The sequence below is a fragment of the Mauremys mutica genome, chromosome 16, assembly GCF_020497125.1.
Source record: "Mauremys mutica isolate MM-2020 ecotype Southern chromosome 16, ASM2049712v1, whole genome shotgun sequence".
Taxonomy (NCBI): Eukaryota; Metazoa; Chordata; order Testudines; family Geoemydidae; genus Mauremys; species Mauremys mutica.
The window spans coordinates 7,453,137-7,468,272 of record NC_059087.1 but is presented as its reverse complement, the minus strand read 5'-3'; the positions used below and the strand labels follow the sequence as shown (position 1 = coordinate 7,468,272).

General features: G+C 42.4%; 1 protein-coding gene across 5 annotated transcripts in view; it reads right to left on the bottom strand.

Moving 5' to 3' along the window:
* Positions 1-15,136, bottom strand: part of KDM2B (lysine demethylase 2B) — a 164,654-nt gene that overhangs the window by 1,691 nt on the left and 147,827 nt on the right. For 4 of the 5 annotated variants that reach the window (XM_044989670.1, XM_044989674.1, XM_044989672.1 and 1 more), the window contains 7 exons: positions 8,886-8,972; positions 7,976-8,245; positions 6,672-6,710; positions 4,056-4,729; positions 2,222-2,385; positions 1,499-1,660; positions 135-353 (listed from right to left, as the gene is read on the bottom strand). In XM_044989670.1, coding sequence (XP_044845605.1) covers positions 135-353; positions 1,499-1,660; positions 2,222-2,385; positions 4,056-4,729; positions 6,672-6,710; positions 7,976-8,245; positions 8,886-8,972 — 1,615 coding nt within the window. The remainder of the gene's footprint in view (positions 1-134; positions 354-1,498; positions 1,661-2,221; positions 2,386-4,055; positions 4,730-6,671; positions 6,711-7,975; positions 8,246-8,885; positions 8,973-15,136) is intronic. The other variant, XM_044989671.1, reaches the window with a different exon arrangement.

The following is a 15,136-nucleotide window of genomic DNA, read 5'->3' as shown; positions in this document are numbered from 1 at the left end:
GGAGATAGCTGAGTAAACTCACTCTCCCCTCTGCAATTTGTACTCTTATACTTCATACAAATCCAGCATTTCTCATGCCACTACAAGCTCTGGTACAATTAGGCAAAGCCTCATTCAGACCTCCCACCACCTACCTGATAAATTAATTTCAGTTAAGGAATCACGCGTGGTGGTTCCTACTGCAGTCAGCAGGTTAATAGACTGATCTGACACATGGTTACAGTAACTAAGATTGAGTTTGGAAAGCAGAGGCATGTGTCTAATGATCAATCGCAAAGAAGCATCTGTAATATCCAGACCAGCCAAACGCAGCTCAACTATGTTCCGTAGTTTACTTCGGTTGTCAATCTGACCTGTAAGACAAAAGGGTTTTTTTGTTTTTTTTTAAACTTCACTCCAGTTTTGCAATCAGCAGCAGATTAAAAAACAACCCCATACAAAATGCACTGTAATTTATGGTGCCCAATGCCCCCAGTTTACTTAAATGGACAGTTAATAATACACAGAAGTGATTTAAGTTACCTACTGTTTCAAGGAGCCCTCAAGGTGACCATCAGTGAGAGTACATTTTCCTCCTCTGTTTTTTCACTTTTAGCTTGTACATTTGACAGCACTTTACCTAAAGTCCTTTTCACTGTTTCCCCTGCAGTCAATCACTTTCCCCTTTTTGCAAGGGTTCCACACAGCAATGGGAACAAAAGAACAAAAACTGAGGTCTGACAAACCCAAGCCCAACTCAACAGTGAGTCAAAATGGAAGACTGGGACTTATTTCAGCTCCAGCAGTGCAGTCTGAGATGTGAAATGCATTTTGGCTCAATATTTTTGATGATAGCTTTGTTAATGATTGAGATAGAGCTATGTCTCAGCATGCAAGAGTCTAGAATAATTTCCTGTTTGCACAGGCATATGGACAAATCCAAACCCTGATGGGGGAAAAAGTGTGGTCCCAGTAACATAATTAAGGGTCCAAAGACTTTAAATGGAATTATTCATAGGAACAAGCACTATGTATTTGCAGGTTCAGATCCAGCATGTTTGGTAGATCACACAATATTGCTCTGAGCTGATATGAGGCCTTGCTAAGGCCAAAAAAGCTACTGCTCCTCTGAATTGAAAGAAAAGCTTTCCAGGCTTTTAAAGTATACACGTTTGCAGCCTGAATGGAGGAAAGTCATTTGCTGGGAAAGCTGGCACACCAGATGAAGTGAGTGCCCAGAGGCCATAGCCTGTTACCTAGGAACTTACCACAGGATGTCCAGAAGGACTGTACCAGTACTGGCCCACACATCTCATATATGTCAGCATTCTACAGAATAGGGCCCAGATGGTCAGCTAATGTAAATTGTAGCGGCACCACTGACTTCAAGGAGCTTTGCTGATTTATTACAGCTGAGGATCTGGCCCCAAGAATTGCAGTGTCCCACAAACCAGCTACCATCTATTGGCACATGAAAGATACTTGCCAAGCTACATTAATTAATAAATCAATCTGTTACCTGGCCTGTTATCTGTTGGTGGTGACAAGAGGTCTCTCATTTGTGCATCTTTTAATCCTTCCACCCACTGAACATCCAGGATTCGGAGTAAAGGACAACTGGAACTACAAAGTGCTGAGACGGCTATCCATGAACACCCTGATAACAGCAGGTCTCGTAGACCTGGAGATACAAACAAGGAAAATGCCATAGTTGATCCTAGTGTAGAGTCCAATTTAGGTTAATTTTAAGGATAAACATAGCACTGGTGACAGATCCTAACACGCCCAAGAGTCTGCAATCTTCTGACCACAGAACAGAGCTAACACAGGCAGTGACAGGGCAAGAGTTCCTGCAATGCCCTGTCACTGTACTTCACCCCGATCTGGAATATCCACCACTATGGGTGACTATCTCCCTGAAGACAGAGTTCTCCGTCACCCGTTTGATCCTAAACTTCTCTTAAGAGGCTGGTTAACAAGGGTGCTTATAATAATGATTTGGACATTTTTCCACTAGAACCTATCCCACTCATTTCATATAGGACTCTCAACAATCACCACATAATTTCCAGTCATACTGTTGCTGTAGGATTCTGTGTCCTAATACTTTTCTCTGACGCCACTTCGATCCCTTTTGTATCATTTTAAATTTTGTTTCATTACACATTTCACAGAGATTTCTCCCTAGAGACCTCCTTTATATCTAAATTGGGATCAATACACCAGTCACAATGTCACTTACCTGGGAGTCTGTTGATGAGCCAGCTCAGCTGTTTTTTAGATATGTTTGTCCAGCTAAGATCAAGGGTTACAGGCTGTCTCCTGATAATGCCACTGAGCATAAGTGGAGTGATGGATTTACAATGGTTTAGATCTATTTTGGTCCATAATCTTTTATCACAGCACCTACAATAACAATACAATTGTTAATTTGGGATTTGCTTTGAATTCTGTAATGCCTTAAGAGTGAAAAATAGCTGAGAAACCAATGTAATGGCAGCAGCTGAGAGATCTGTTTGAAGAGGCTAGGGAGAGCTCATGCATGCATTCAAGCAGAGACTATTACACAAATTGAAAGCTGCTTCAAGTGTTTTCATCAAAGCCAAAAAGTAAGGATTTCTTCCCAATAGATGAAACCCTGTTATGGGAGGGATTTTCAAAAGCACAGTGCCATTGACTTTCAGTGGGACCTGTGCTCTTAAGTCACCGAGGAGCTTTTGAAAATCCCATCATATAGCCTCAACAAACCAGTACAATTTCTTATTTTTCTCAGCCTTTGGATTTGAAGGTCAGTTTTAACCAAGGAGGTGCTATTGACTGTTCTGATTTCTCCAGTTTTCCTTTTAGCTAAACTGGTGAGTCTCATAAGATTGAAATCTCCATCTCTTGTTCTGCATCTCTATTTCAATCCTACACACACAGCTTCTGTGTCTCTGTCCCTTCCATGTTGCTACAGTTTGCTATGGGCAACAGAGCCATGCAAAAATCCTAACGAACGTGCAAGATTTACCTAGCATTCGGAAACATTGTACTTAGCTGGAGAAAATCTGTTTACAAGCATCTTGTAAAATCACCAAGGAATCCACAGTGGAAGCAATTCCATGGACCTTATTCTCCATGGAGTTATCAGCTTGTCAATTATCCTATTCATTACTGGGGAGTGCCATGAAAGAGTCTGTTATCTGCCTGTCTGGGTAAATACTAGAGTTTTGATACATCTGAGCAGCCAGCCAAGAGGATGCTTTATTGGAAGTTCAGCCAAGTGTATAAACATGGCTATGAGATTCATAATATACATTACAGCTTATTGTTGGGTTATGGTCATTGACCTATTGAGTCAATTTATATAAGAGCCCCAGAGAGAGAAACCATAAATGGCAATATAATAATTAGCATGGAAAATATACTCAGATTCTCTACCAATGAAACTGCTGTTAAAAAGCAGAGGGTTGGGAATACAACAAACAAATTCTTTCCACCATGTGCCCTATATATGCAAAAATAATCTTAGAGCAGCTTGAAGCACCTCTGAAATCAGTGAACAGGGGGCAATGGGATATCTTGTCTGAATCTCAGGAGGCATTTAATAACTGGATGGAGAAAAGACTCAAGTTAATGGCAGGCAGGTAACTAAGGATGTCCAGATTCAGGAATCTCTACTTCCTATACTAGTACACTGCTCTCTCTGCTGTTGTCTAACTAGAGGATTTTGGAATAAAGTTGGCATGAGAGATGTTATGTGGTTATATGTCTACCAGCCTTGTAAGTGATCTAGAGTTCTCAAGAAAAAGCAGGCCAGCTCCTGCATATACATTCCTCACCTAGAAATATTTAAACTATTTTTGATTGAGCTGCATTGAGAGAGAGATCTGCTATGGTTTTGTTAAAGGCCAGCATTTGTGGGCATACCCACACTCCATGTGAACTGAGGAGCGCATCATCTTCCCCTAAAACTTCACACATGCTTAAATCTCCTTCAGGAAGAAGAGAAATTAGTAAGTGCTGATTATCCTATACCTCCATGAATCGCATCATGAAGATAGATACAAGCAGCATTGTCCCCCTCAGCTCCTTACCATCTGTTCCAGGTCTTACAAACTCTCATACAGATGCACAAATCGCAATGACTGAGGTAGCTAAAGACAGCCATCCAGACTTCCCTTTGCATCACATGGGCTGCCCCGTCATCTAGGGGGAGTGAGTCCGGAGGAGGGCTGATGGGGGGTGGCCTGATTACATGGCGTTCCATCTGAATGCATTTGGGAGGAGATAGTGAAGGTGGTGGCCGGGTAATCACCCTAGGTGTGCTTCGCAGGCTTGGCACAAGCTGGTGCCTCAGCTCCCTGGGAGTCCCATTTAACCCTTTGCTGAACCTGTGGAGTCTCTCGCTATTGCTCAGAGCACGTTTGGGCTCCTCGTTCTCGCTCTCTGGCTCAGATTTGATGGGTTGGTGGTTCTCATTGGCAAGGCTGTTCTCGGTTTTTTGGATCTCCTGATTGAGCTCCTTGCTGAGCTCTTTGCTCAGTTCCTTATTTGGAAGCCGCCTTTTCCGCCTCATCTTTATCTTCTTCTTGTCCTTGGGCTCAGCACTTTCGGTGCTGGGGCCCGCAGTGGGAGAGCTCGACCGTGACTGGTCACTCTCCTTGGATTTTGGAGGTGCTTCTGGCAGATCCTCCTCGGGTTCCTGTTTAATACGCCGCAGGGGTTTGGCCATGGCAGGTCGGTCATCTGTAGCCTTCCATGATCGCCTCTGAAAAGGAAGAGTTTGAGGCTTAGTAGAGCTGATAATTAACGAGTTAGTGCCACAGGGCCTGCAAACAGCACCTTGTGCAAGAGGACATGCTTCCCAGCAGCCTGCATAGAGGGCAACAGGGTACAGAACCACATCCAAACATTCTCCCGACTGCAGTGGAACGTTAATAACTGGTGGCACCATGCCTAAGATGGTATTTTAAAGTGGCATTGTATATTAAAAACTGTAACTTCAGGAGCAACCCTGAAGACTCCAGGGGACTGTTTTATATTTAACATGGATATTCCTGAAACACCAGGACAATCTAATTTTTAAGGATCTGCTGGTAGCACAGCAAGCGAGCACCAGTTAAACAATTAATATATGCACCAGGTAACACCACATTGTAAACAAATGCCCTCTTCCCAAGGAGATGTCTGTTGCGTAGGAGAAATCTGGCTCAGGACACTGTGGTTCAGAAAGTAAAATTTCCCATTTTAAAAGATGACCACTTATTTCCTGATATGCAGTCAAGACCAGTGGTTTTACTCACCCAAGCAGCAATGCAGGCTAAGAGCACTAGGCTGATTTGATTTAGCAAGTTTTGGAACATTCTGTATTGCAATTACTAAGCCACATTCCTGGCATACTGCTATTCTGCCACTTACTGCTGGATCCTTGAGTGGTAGCTAGCCCTTTCTGTCCCAAGGAGTGCACTGCATTGTCTCATTCTCTCTCCAGCATAGTGTGTATATATACAAATGGGTGATCCAACTGACAGCCTTGATACACTGCTAGTCTGATGAGACCTGAAGTTCACAGAAACTTTGATTGAAAGTGGGGCTGTGGAGGGGTCAGCTGGCACCTTCCTCTCTGCTCCAGTCACTTTTCGTAAGCAGGAATCACACATCACTTGTCTACTTTAATCAAATCCCACAGTGACGTACGTTAGACACAGTTGCAAAAGATGTGCAATGCTATGCCAAAAAAGGGGAAGATTTCAGGTCTAATCTGATCACTACAAGCAAGAGAGAAGTTGACAGTTGTTAAAACTAAAATGAAACGGCACTGTAGTAAACAGAGATGAGGTTGGCAAAAGGAGGTGTGACACTATCAACACACTGATTATTATGCCAGAATTTCTATGCTGCTTCAATAAACTATATGGATCTAATAAAAGGACATGCTCCTAGCTTTTAAATGGGGATGTATCATTAATGCACAGCCTTCACAGCTCTTTTTTGTTGTTGTTTTTTTTGAGCTTTAACCAAAAGTTACAGGGGACTGGACTAAGGTATTTAAGATTACAGAGAGATTAGCAAAAGATGATCCATCCCTCCCTTTTTACATTGATTACAGGAGAAAGAGAAGTTACTGAAAGTTAGTGATAGGTAATTTAGATTAATTAAATGGAAACTTCTTCAGAAGACTATAGTCACCTTATGGCATTCTCCATCCTAGGATATCAGAGTCAGAAAGTAGGAGCTGGATAATTTAATGACCTACAACAACATTTCTAATCATATGCTAGTGTATAAAAGGTAAACAGATCACTATCAAGGTTGGGATAGATTTTACCTCTTACACCATTACACAAATAGCCAGGTGGTATTATTGGGTCTGGCAAGATTGGTGCATGTAGGGAGAGCAGAACATCAGTACAGAGAAGATAATTTTACCCACTGGTCTTTGAAAATGACATAGCCTATGTTTTGACAGCATTTTAGTAGAGGATTGTAGAATAGGAAATATTAAAAAAAAAAAAAAGGATCAACTAATCTCAGGTGGAAACCTCTGTGTGCATTCAGAAAGAGGGTGTTTTCTGATTTTGAGATGCAAATATGCAGTAAAAATGGCAGCAAAGACACAGCAATGGGATTGCTAAAGAAACTGAACCACAACGCAGCTCAGAGAACACAAGAGGGGGAAAAAAGTGGCAGCACACAAATTAAAGAGGTACCTTTTTCCTGAAGAGTTTCTCTTCTTTACCGAGTTTTAGCTGTTTCAGAAAAGAAAAGACAAAACAAATGTTTTATTTTTTGTGTAGGTATCTAGTAAAAATTCCTACTATACCAATTTTCTTCAATTAATGGCTGGTTTGGTGAGTGGTTACAGCAAAGCATAATGAAGCGGACAGGTTAACCCGCTATATAATAATCAAGCCACACTTTGTTTCTTGCCTTTCTGAATATTTCTGAATATTAATGGTTTGTTGTTTTCAATAGCTGAAGTCCATTAATGAACATTTAACATCCCCCCATAATCTCCACCCCATTGCACTGTGGTGTCACTCTATGGAACCATCAAGTGTCCCACATTCTGGAGGCATGTAGGAAATGCGAACCAGCATCCTCTACTAAGTCAAATAGTTTTTAGTGGCCATGAAGGCAAGCAGATAACAGCACTGGCTAGAGACCAAACCTGTGGACTGGCACTGTGCATGCAGCCCCCTATTCTGCCTCTGTAACTTCAATCCCTACCTGTATCAACTATTTCAAATCTTGGGCTGTTTACCATAGTGAATTTATGTGTACTACAAAACTAGCACAAAAACTCCCATTAAACACGACCGAAATCACCGCACATTTACTCATGACCAAAGTGCCCCCTTTCACTTCCAGACAAGATACTCTGCAATCCCTAGATGTTAAATAAAACTAATGCATTTGAATGCTTTCTGGCCCAAATAAACTGTGCAAGTCAGATTTTAAAAAGTTGCCTAAATTGCAGCTGAAAGCAATAGATACATTCCTCCTTCTCTCTGTAAGTTGGGAAAAATATTATCTCAGAGATGCTGTAAGGATCAGTTCCTTAGTGAAGTATTACTACTGCTGTATGTAGTTATGGCTAGTTAGAGAAAGCTATCAAGTGCCACCCAGTGGCTAGAGATGAAAAGGGTTGATCGAAGCTACTTTTGACCACCCCACACCTGGTTTAAAAAAAAAAAAAAATCCTACAGTGGGGCTCTCTTCATTCAGAATTGCTTTTTTCAAGTAAATAGCCAGTTCTTTGCCCAGTATTCTCTGTCCCTGAATAAAAAAGTAAGGTATAGTTCAGGTGGATAAACTTTACTGTTCTGCTTGATGGATACTTTTCAAAAAGAAATGTAAAGTGCTATGCAATTTCCTTTGTAACTATCACTTGCTGGAATTCAAGAGACTCAAAGGAAAATTTAAAGCAGAAGTGCAAGAGACATCAGCCCCTAACCTACAAGTGCCTGTGTACGCGCGTGCATTAAGGAAATGGGGTTCTATCCTCTCATACCCGTTTTCTCATAGCAGGTTCTTGGGGTTTCTCAAATTTTCTTTTCCTTCGCATATGCACATCATCTGACTTTCTCCTCAAAATAGAATCAACAGGGTTTTTTTTGGAATGTTCATCAGATTTCCGCCTGGGGGTTTCTTCACATTCCCCTTTCCGTTTTGCTACATCTGTTACTTCCTTATTATCTCTGTTCATCTTCTGTTCCTTAAGCAGTGAGCCTGGGAGATTCGACGCATATTTGAATCCTGGTCCACGCTTTTGCTTGTACGCCAAAGAGAGAGAAAACACAAACAAACTTTATATCTTATGTCTTTTTTTTGCTGTTTACAATGCATTTCACCTGAAGCTTGTCTGGTTACAAGCAGTTGATTAAACCACTAAATGGCTATTCACAAGCAGTCAGTGTGGTAAAGAATTTTAACCTCCAAGGCATTTTTCTTATTTGTAACATACCTTCTACCTCCATCTCAGATAATAAAGAATCTAATGTTTCACTAGTTGTAAGGGACACTTCAGATTTTGTTGAATACAGCTTTACAAAAATCTTAAAAACAAACAGCTTTTAGTTTGGATTTAAACATCCCTCCTCTGCAGGATTTCCTACAATGTTTTGGTTACACTCTGTCAGTGCACAGAATCCAAAAGTGAAAATGACTGCAAACAAGAGGGGTGCTGACTAATTTCTTTTCTTTGTCTCGGCTGAATGACATATGATAAAGAAAAGCAGAGAAGATTTTTAAATAGTCAAGTTATTTGACAATGTGTCTCTTTGTTTACTACATGGATTTTTAGACTAATAGTGCTTTTGTTCCATAGCCAAAACAAGACAGCCAAAATAGATCTGAATGTTACAGAGAATACACCAGATTTAGTGTCTCATGCTTATGTCATGCATTCCAGTGAAACTCACTTTCCCAGTTTTCCCTGCATGGTTGCACTTTGGACATTCCCAGCAGTTCGGCAGTTCATCGTTAACTACACCATCTGATTCCTTCACCTAGAGGGAAAGAGGCATAACCCGTTAATAGTGTTAAGTGGCAGTGCAAATCCACATACAGATTATCGTAATCTAAAATTAGTCATTACAATAGCAGGGGATAGACTCTTTGCACTGCTATCCTGTTTCTCAGATCAGTTGTTTCTCTTCCAGTGGCTCTAGGGTAGATGCACTAAAGGAACAGCACTACCTTGTTTGCACTGTGACACGCGTACTCCCGACCCTGTCAGATTACTCATCAACCACCACCAACAAAACCAAAACCAAAACCACAGTTTGGTATTTGAGATGCATTTTAAGTCTTGGCTTTTTGGCTAAGATCAGTGGTAGTCCCTGTTTAATAGTTGACGCATTCTCTATTAAGATACCATATACAGGACTGACTGGGGGGAAGGGAGGGGGAAAGAGAGCCGGTACAAATTACCAGGGCCCGGCAGTCTGGAAGGGGGCCTGTGGCCTGTCTTTGTCGGCCCTGTTTAGCCGGTTTGCCCTTGCTGGGGGGCCCGAAAAAATTTTTTCGCCGGGGCCTGAACCCGCTCTCGGCGGCCCTGACCACATATCCTGTATTTGTAGTGAAATGGGCTGTTCGATCGCCTAATCTAAGACTGTCCTCTCCTTCATCTCCAATTTACAATACACTCTTTCACTCATTTCCCTGCAGTGGCCTGGCAAGAAGATCAGCCTTTTAATAATAAAATAAATAAATATCACCCAGCTCTTATACAGCGCTTTTCATTAGTAGATCCCACAACACTTCACAAGGGAAGTCAATATCATTATCCTCATTTTACAGATACAAAGGTCTCCTTCCCATCCCCATTAACATGGAAATGTGTTTTTAAAAGTGAGGATTTTTGTAATGTACTTAAAAGTGCTCCTTAAAATGTTAATCAAGGACCCATGCAGGAAAATAACCCCATGCCAGGCTGCAGCCCAAATACCAACAAAATGGATCTTGCCAGGTCAGTTCCAGGGGACAGGCTGAAACTTTAATTCAAAAGATACGGTGTGCCTAGCAATTTTATTGTATAGCCCCCTTGCCTTCAAAGTTATCCATTCCTTGTTCATCAATTCAACAGGTTGTATACGGAGAAGAAAAGCTCATTCTATCCAGTTTATTAGTGTTGTGTTTCTTTTTTAAAAAGACAGTCTTCACAACTGCATTAAGGGCTGTATGCTATAATTAGCAACATGGTTGTGCCCCAAAGAGGTAATAGGATAAATTTTCATAAGCCCTTAATTCACTTTTGAAAGTGGGACTTAGGTGCTTTTGAAAATTGCACCTTTAGTCTTATTTTAGATCTGGCATAATGGAATTAAACAGTAGGGTCAGGATGGGGTGAGGCAAGACAAGGGTTATAGTAATAAGAGCACATGGCTACTCATTTATGGCATGTTCATACCCTGAGTCAATTACAAACTTAAAAAAAAACCTGTTAAAAATTAGATTCACTTCTTGGCACTGTGGAAGAAATGCATCAGAAGATTTATATTTATATGGAAAGCAAAGTAGCTCGTAAGGAGGACATTAAATACATAGGGGCAGGTTGGAAGCAAGGCCAATAAGACATCAAGGCTATAATTACCAGCAGGGTAACGGACCTGAGGGGACTAAGTCTGAAACAGAGGCCAGGGCAGTGCTATAAAGGGCCTGGGGGACTCAGGCAGGTTTTGTTAAAGAAAAGCTTTATTTTTTTTTTTTTTTTTTAAATTTAGTGAAACAGCTCATTTGTATTTGAATATTCTCCTGCAGTACTACGAGGGCTACAGTCTGAAGCCTCTGAAGCAGACAGACAGTGACTGCTCTATTTCACTATCCCATCAGAGTGATGTCAGTTTGGTTTTTGAAGAGCCCTTTCAGTTTTAATAATCTCGAGCATTGTAAGCAAACTGGGGAGGAATTTTAAACATTTCTATCTTGCCTGTATCACTTAAACCTCCCTTCCCCCTTCACAGGTGTGGGACTGTGCCACGATGAGTTCTGTAGATCCTCCACCTTTAGGAAACAGCCCCTGGGGCAGTCCCAAGTCAGAAACAAGTTATTTCTTGTGCTGAATAGATCGAATTCTACCTAAAGGGGAGACAAAGGTCATTAGGCCCCTTTGTGTGAAGTTTAAAGCACTGAAGAGATGTGGGTAATTGTAGACAAACTAATGAGACACACAAATGTGGGACTATACAACTATGCAGTTGTCCTATTAAAGGTTGTGGGAATCACAGTGTTTATTTGACAACATTAGGCAAAAGCCATGTGGCATGGAAGTGCTGGAATAAGAAGGGGGTGACAAGTGGGGAATGAAGTGTACTGGCACAGCAGTGTGTGTGTAGAGAAGGTCTTAGACTCCATGCATGCTTCTTTACCAGTGTACCTAATGCTATTCATCCTCTTGCACTCATTAGCACTAAATTCATTCGCAAGGTTTGGAAAAGATAAGCCTCCCCAAGAATACATCTTGATGACTAAGAGACTAAAAGGAAAGAAGGAACATTCTTTTGAGAAAAAACTAAATTTGGATCCTTAGAAATCTGAAAACACAGTAAGTCACCTACATTAACAGTGAGATTTGGAACACGCTCGATCATTAACTGGATTAACCAGCATGGATTAAACGCTCTTTAGGAAACAGTAAAGGATATGTGATGAAAGGCTGCTATTCAGATTCCTTTTAAAATCCATACATTCACTGTGGAGAGGAACAAAGCAGAAATGGCTGTGTCTGCAGAGGACACACCTGGGTGATATTCGCAGACAGACAGACTCAGCTTGGATACTTTGCTGCTGAGATCAAATTTGCAGAAAAATGAGAGCATGGCAATAAATCCCAGAGCCCATAACATACTCCTTCATACATGGAATTGAGATCTAACTGTCGCAGTCTGACTGGCTTGCCAATACGATCAGCTGCTGGGGACTCCCTCCCTTCTCTCAATGGAAGAAGCCTGAGATGGTTATAAAAGATCACACGCTGAAAGTAAGTCTTAGATAGTGGAGAAACCCAACGTACCCTTATGCAAGCAAGCTAGGAACTTTGAAAAGTGTGGGCTTTATAACCTGGAACAGCCTGAAAGGGAGTGGAAATTACACTAACACATTCTGAACCGTTCCCACAGAAGTGCACTGCAGAAGCTGTGGAGTCACCTCAGTAGAATGGGCTCAGAGAACAAGTCTCTCCCCAGAGAAATCAGACATGATGGAAACTTAGAGTCCAAGGATGTTCACTCTCTAACTCAGGGGTAGGCAACCTATGCCGAAGGCTGCACACGAGCTGATTTTCAGTGGCAAGAATCAGGCTAAAGAAAAACAGTTTCTCCTCCCTTGGTGTTCACACCTCAACTGCTAGAAGAGGGCCTCATCCTCCCTGATTGAATCCACCTCGTTATCTGTAGCCTGATTCTTGCCAGCATATTTATACCTGCCTCTGGAAATTTCCACTACATGCATCCGACAAAGTGGGTATTCACCCACAAAAACTCATGCTCCAATACATCTGTTAGTCTATAAGGTGTCACAGGACTCTGGAGTTTTTTCAGTCTCATGAAACATTGTGGAGCCCAACCATAGGGCTACGCAGTGCCCATGAACAAAGAAGGAATACAGAGGGAGGCTCCCATTGCATCATCTTCCCTCTGCCATTCTCCTTCAATGTACACACTGCCTTGCCTTTCCAGAGGCTCCCTGGTGGGATGGTGTCCTTTTCATTCTGTAAATAAATGTCACTTAGGCAGCCACCCTGAGCAGATTACCTACAGAAATGGCACTGAAGGATACCCCACTGCTACAGGTCACCAGGGATTCTGGGAGCTCCAGAGAAGCTGAGGAGATACACAAGGCTTCCAGCCCACACAACACTATCTGAGGACAAGGTGTAAGGGGCTCCCCAAAAGCTCAGTTTGACATGGTGTTTCCGACCAGGGATAGGGAAAGGAATCCTAGGGGGTGTTATCTGCCAGCTGTTTTTACTTGCTTAAAAAAACCCCCAAAAACCCTGCACCTGGTTGCCCAGGGCAGAATTGCAAATCTCTAACTTTTCCATTTTCATAGACACTGAAAGTGATTTTTCTATGTTACCAAACCAGCACTTGGCTGGTTAGTCTCTGGTCACGAATATGCAGGACAGCAGTAGTATTTTCTTGAATTTCACAGGTCTGACCCACATCCTGCATAGCTAGCTAGCACATCAGCAAGCTCCAAATTTGGTTTGGGGAAGTCAATGTTTCAACTGTCACTAAACAGTGATTCTGTCCTGCAGGCCAAATCCTGAATAATGTTACTCTATGATGCTGCAGGGAAGGACAGAGGAAAATGTGGAGTAGTTTGGGCATGTGAATTTGGTGCATTGCAATAGTAAAGCAGTGCTGCAGGTCAGGACTGATGTACCCTGCAGGACAGACTACACAGCTCCTTCCCCTGCTAACCACTAGCTCCAGCAAGTGCTATCAGTCACTCTTTCACTAAAATACTAAAGACTTCATTTTCAGAAGTGCCGAGCAACTGCAGTCTGCCCTTCTCCACCTTCCTGACGACAACAGGAGCTGTAGGTGCTGAGCACCTTTGAAAATTGTGCCATTCCTCACCCAGAGATTAGGGAGCTGAGAGATAGTACAGACAGCATTATCCAGAGCATGTGGTTCCTGCATTTTGGAACAAAAAGTATTTTTCCATCACAGTGGGTTCCACAGGCACCAACTGTGGCCTTCTGGGAGTAGGGGATATTGGAATACATTTTACTGTGGAAATAGCAAAACCATTTTAACCATAAATTGGGATGACGATGAAGGAGAAAATGGCTGAGTGACTCAAGCTAGACAAATCGCTCCCAGGATCAGTTCTGGAATGGAGTGGCTCAGAAGTCTCCCAGTCAAGTGGCTGCAAAAGCCCACAGAGAGGGTGGGATTTTCAGATGTGCTCAGCATTGATCTAACTCTGCTCCCGTTGAAGGGTATGGCCACTGGTGTCAATGGGAGCAGAGTTAGGCTAATGCAGAGAACTTCTGAAGTCTAACACATACCTGCTGCGTTCCCTAGAGACTACCGGGACACAGGCACTGCTGGGAAAGCTCAATGAGCTCAGAGCCAGCCTCTGCTGAACACAAGGTTTATGTCTGGACAAACACATGAACTGAGCTACCTATTTGTCCTTTCTGAGGAGTAGGGAGGTTGTTTGAAGGGTGGGAATTGTGGTTTTAACTCATCTAAACCAGACTTTTTAATTTACAAATGTCAGAGCCTAGAAATACTTAGCTGAGATTTCATTGCCAGCTTCAACTCTGCTCTTGAATCACTGAACACTCCAGCCATACACCCTCCGCTGTCCTAAAGAAGTCATCTCATTCTCCTTCTCGCATACTGCAAGACCACTCTCTAGTTAAAGGTGGGAGACAAACCTTCTCTGTACAGGCAAAGGACCACAACTGATTTAATCCAAGTGGAAGATCCTGCTTCTACCCCAGTCACAGTGGGTGTGTCTACACTGCAATAAAAGACCTGCAGCACAATCAAGGCCGGCCCAGGTCACTTGGCTCAGAATCATGAGGCTTAAGCTATAAAATTGGAGTTTAGATGTTTGGGCTCAGCCTGGAGCCTGGGCTCTGAGACCCGGCAAGGGGAGAGATCTCAGAGCCTGGACTCCAGCCCAGACCCAAACATCTACATTCCTATTTTTAGTCTTGCAGCCTGAGCCCCATGAACCTGAGTCAGCTGACCCAGGCTCTGCGACTTGGTGCCACGAGTTTTTTTTAATCACAGTATAGACATGCGTAGTTTTCCCAGAGTCCCCATGCTCAACTCTAGGCCAGAGATCAACTTTGCCCACATTTACCCACAACATGCAGAACAGACAATTAATCCTTTACCCTACTCACCCTCACAAGTTGGTCCTAAGACCACCCTACACCCAGTAAGGGCCAGGCAGGAACAGCATGCAGGCTGTACTATTTTACAGCCAGACCATGTTATTGTAATCCATCTAAACAGACAAATTCAGTTTCTTTCCTATAGCAACTGGGATGGCTGGGTGGGAGGCACACATTTACTACCATTTGTAAAGGGAGAAAGAGCTAGATGTTGGGTGAACATTGGAATTTTCACTGAGTCTTTCCAGACTGACATTTAGGTTTATTTGAATCACTAAGTTCTAATCTCCTAACTTTCAACTTGTTTTGTTT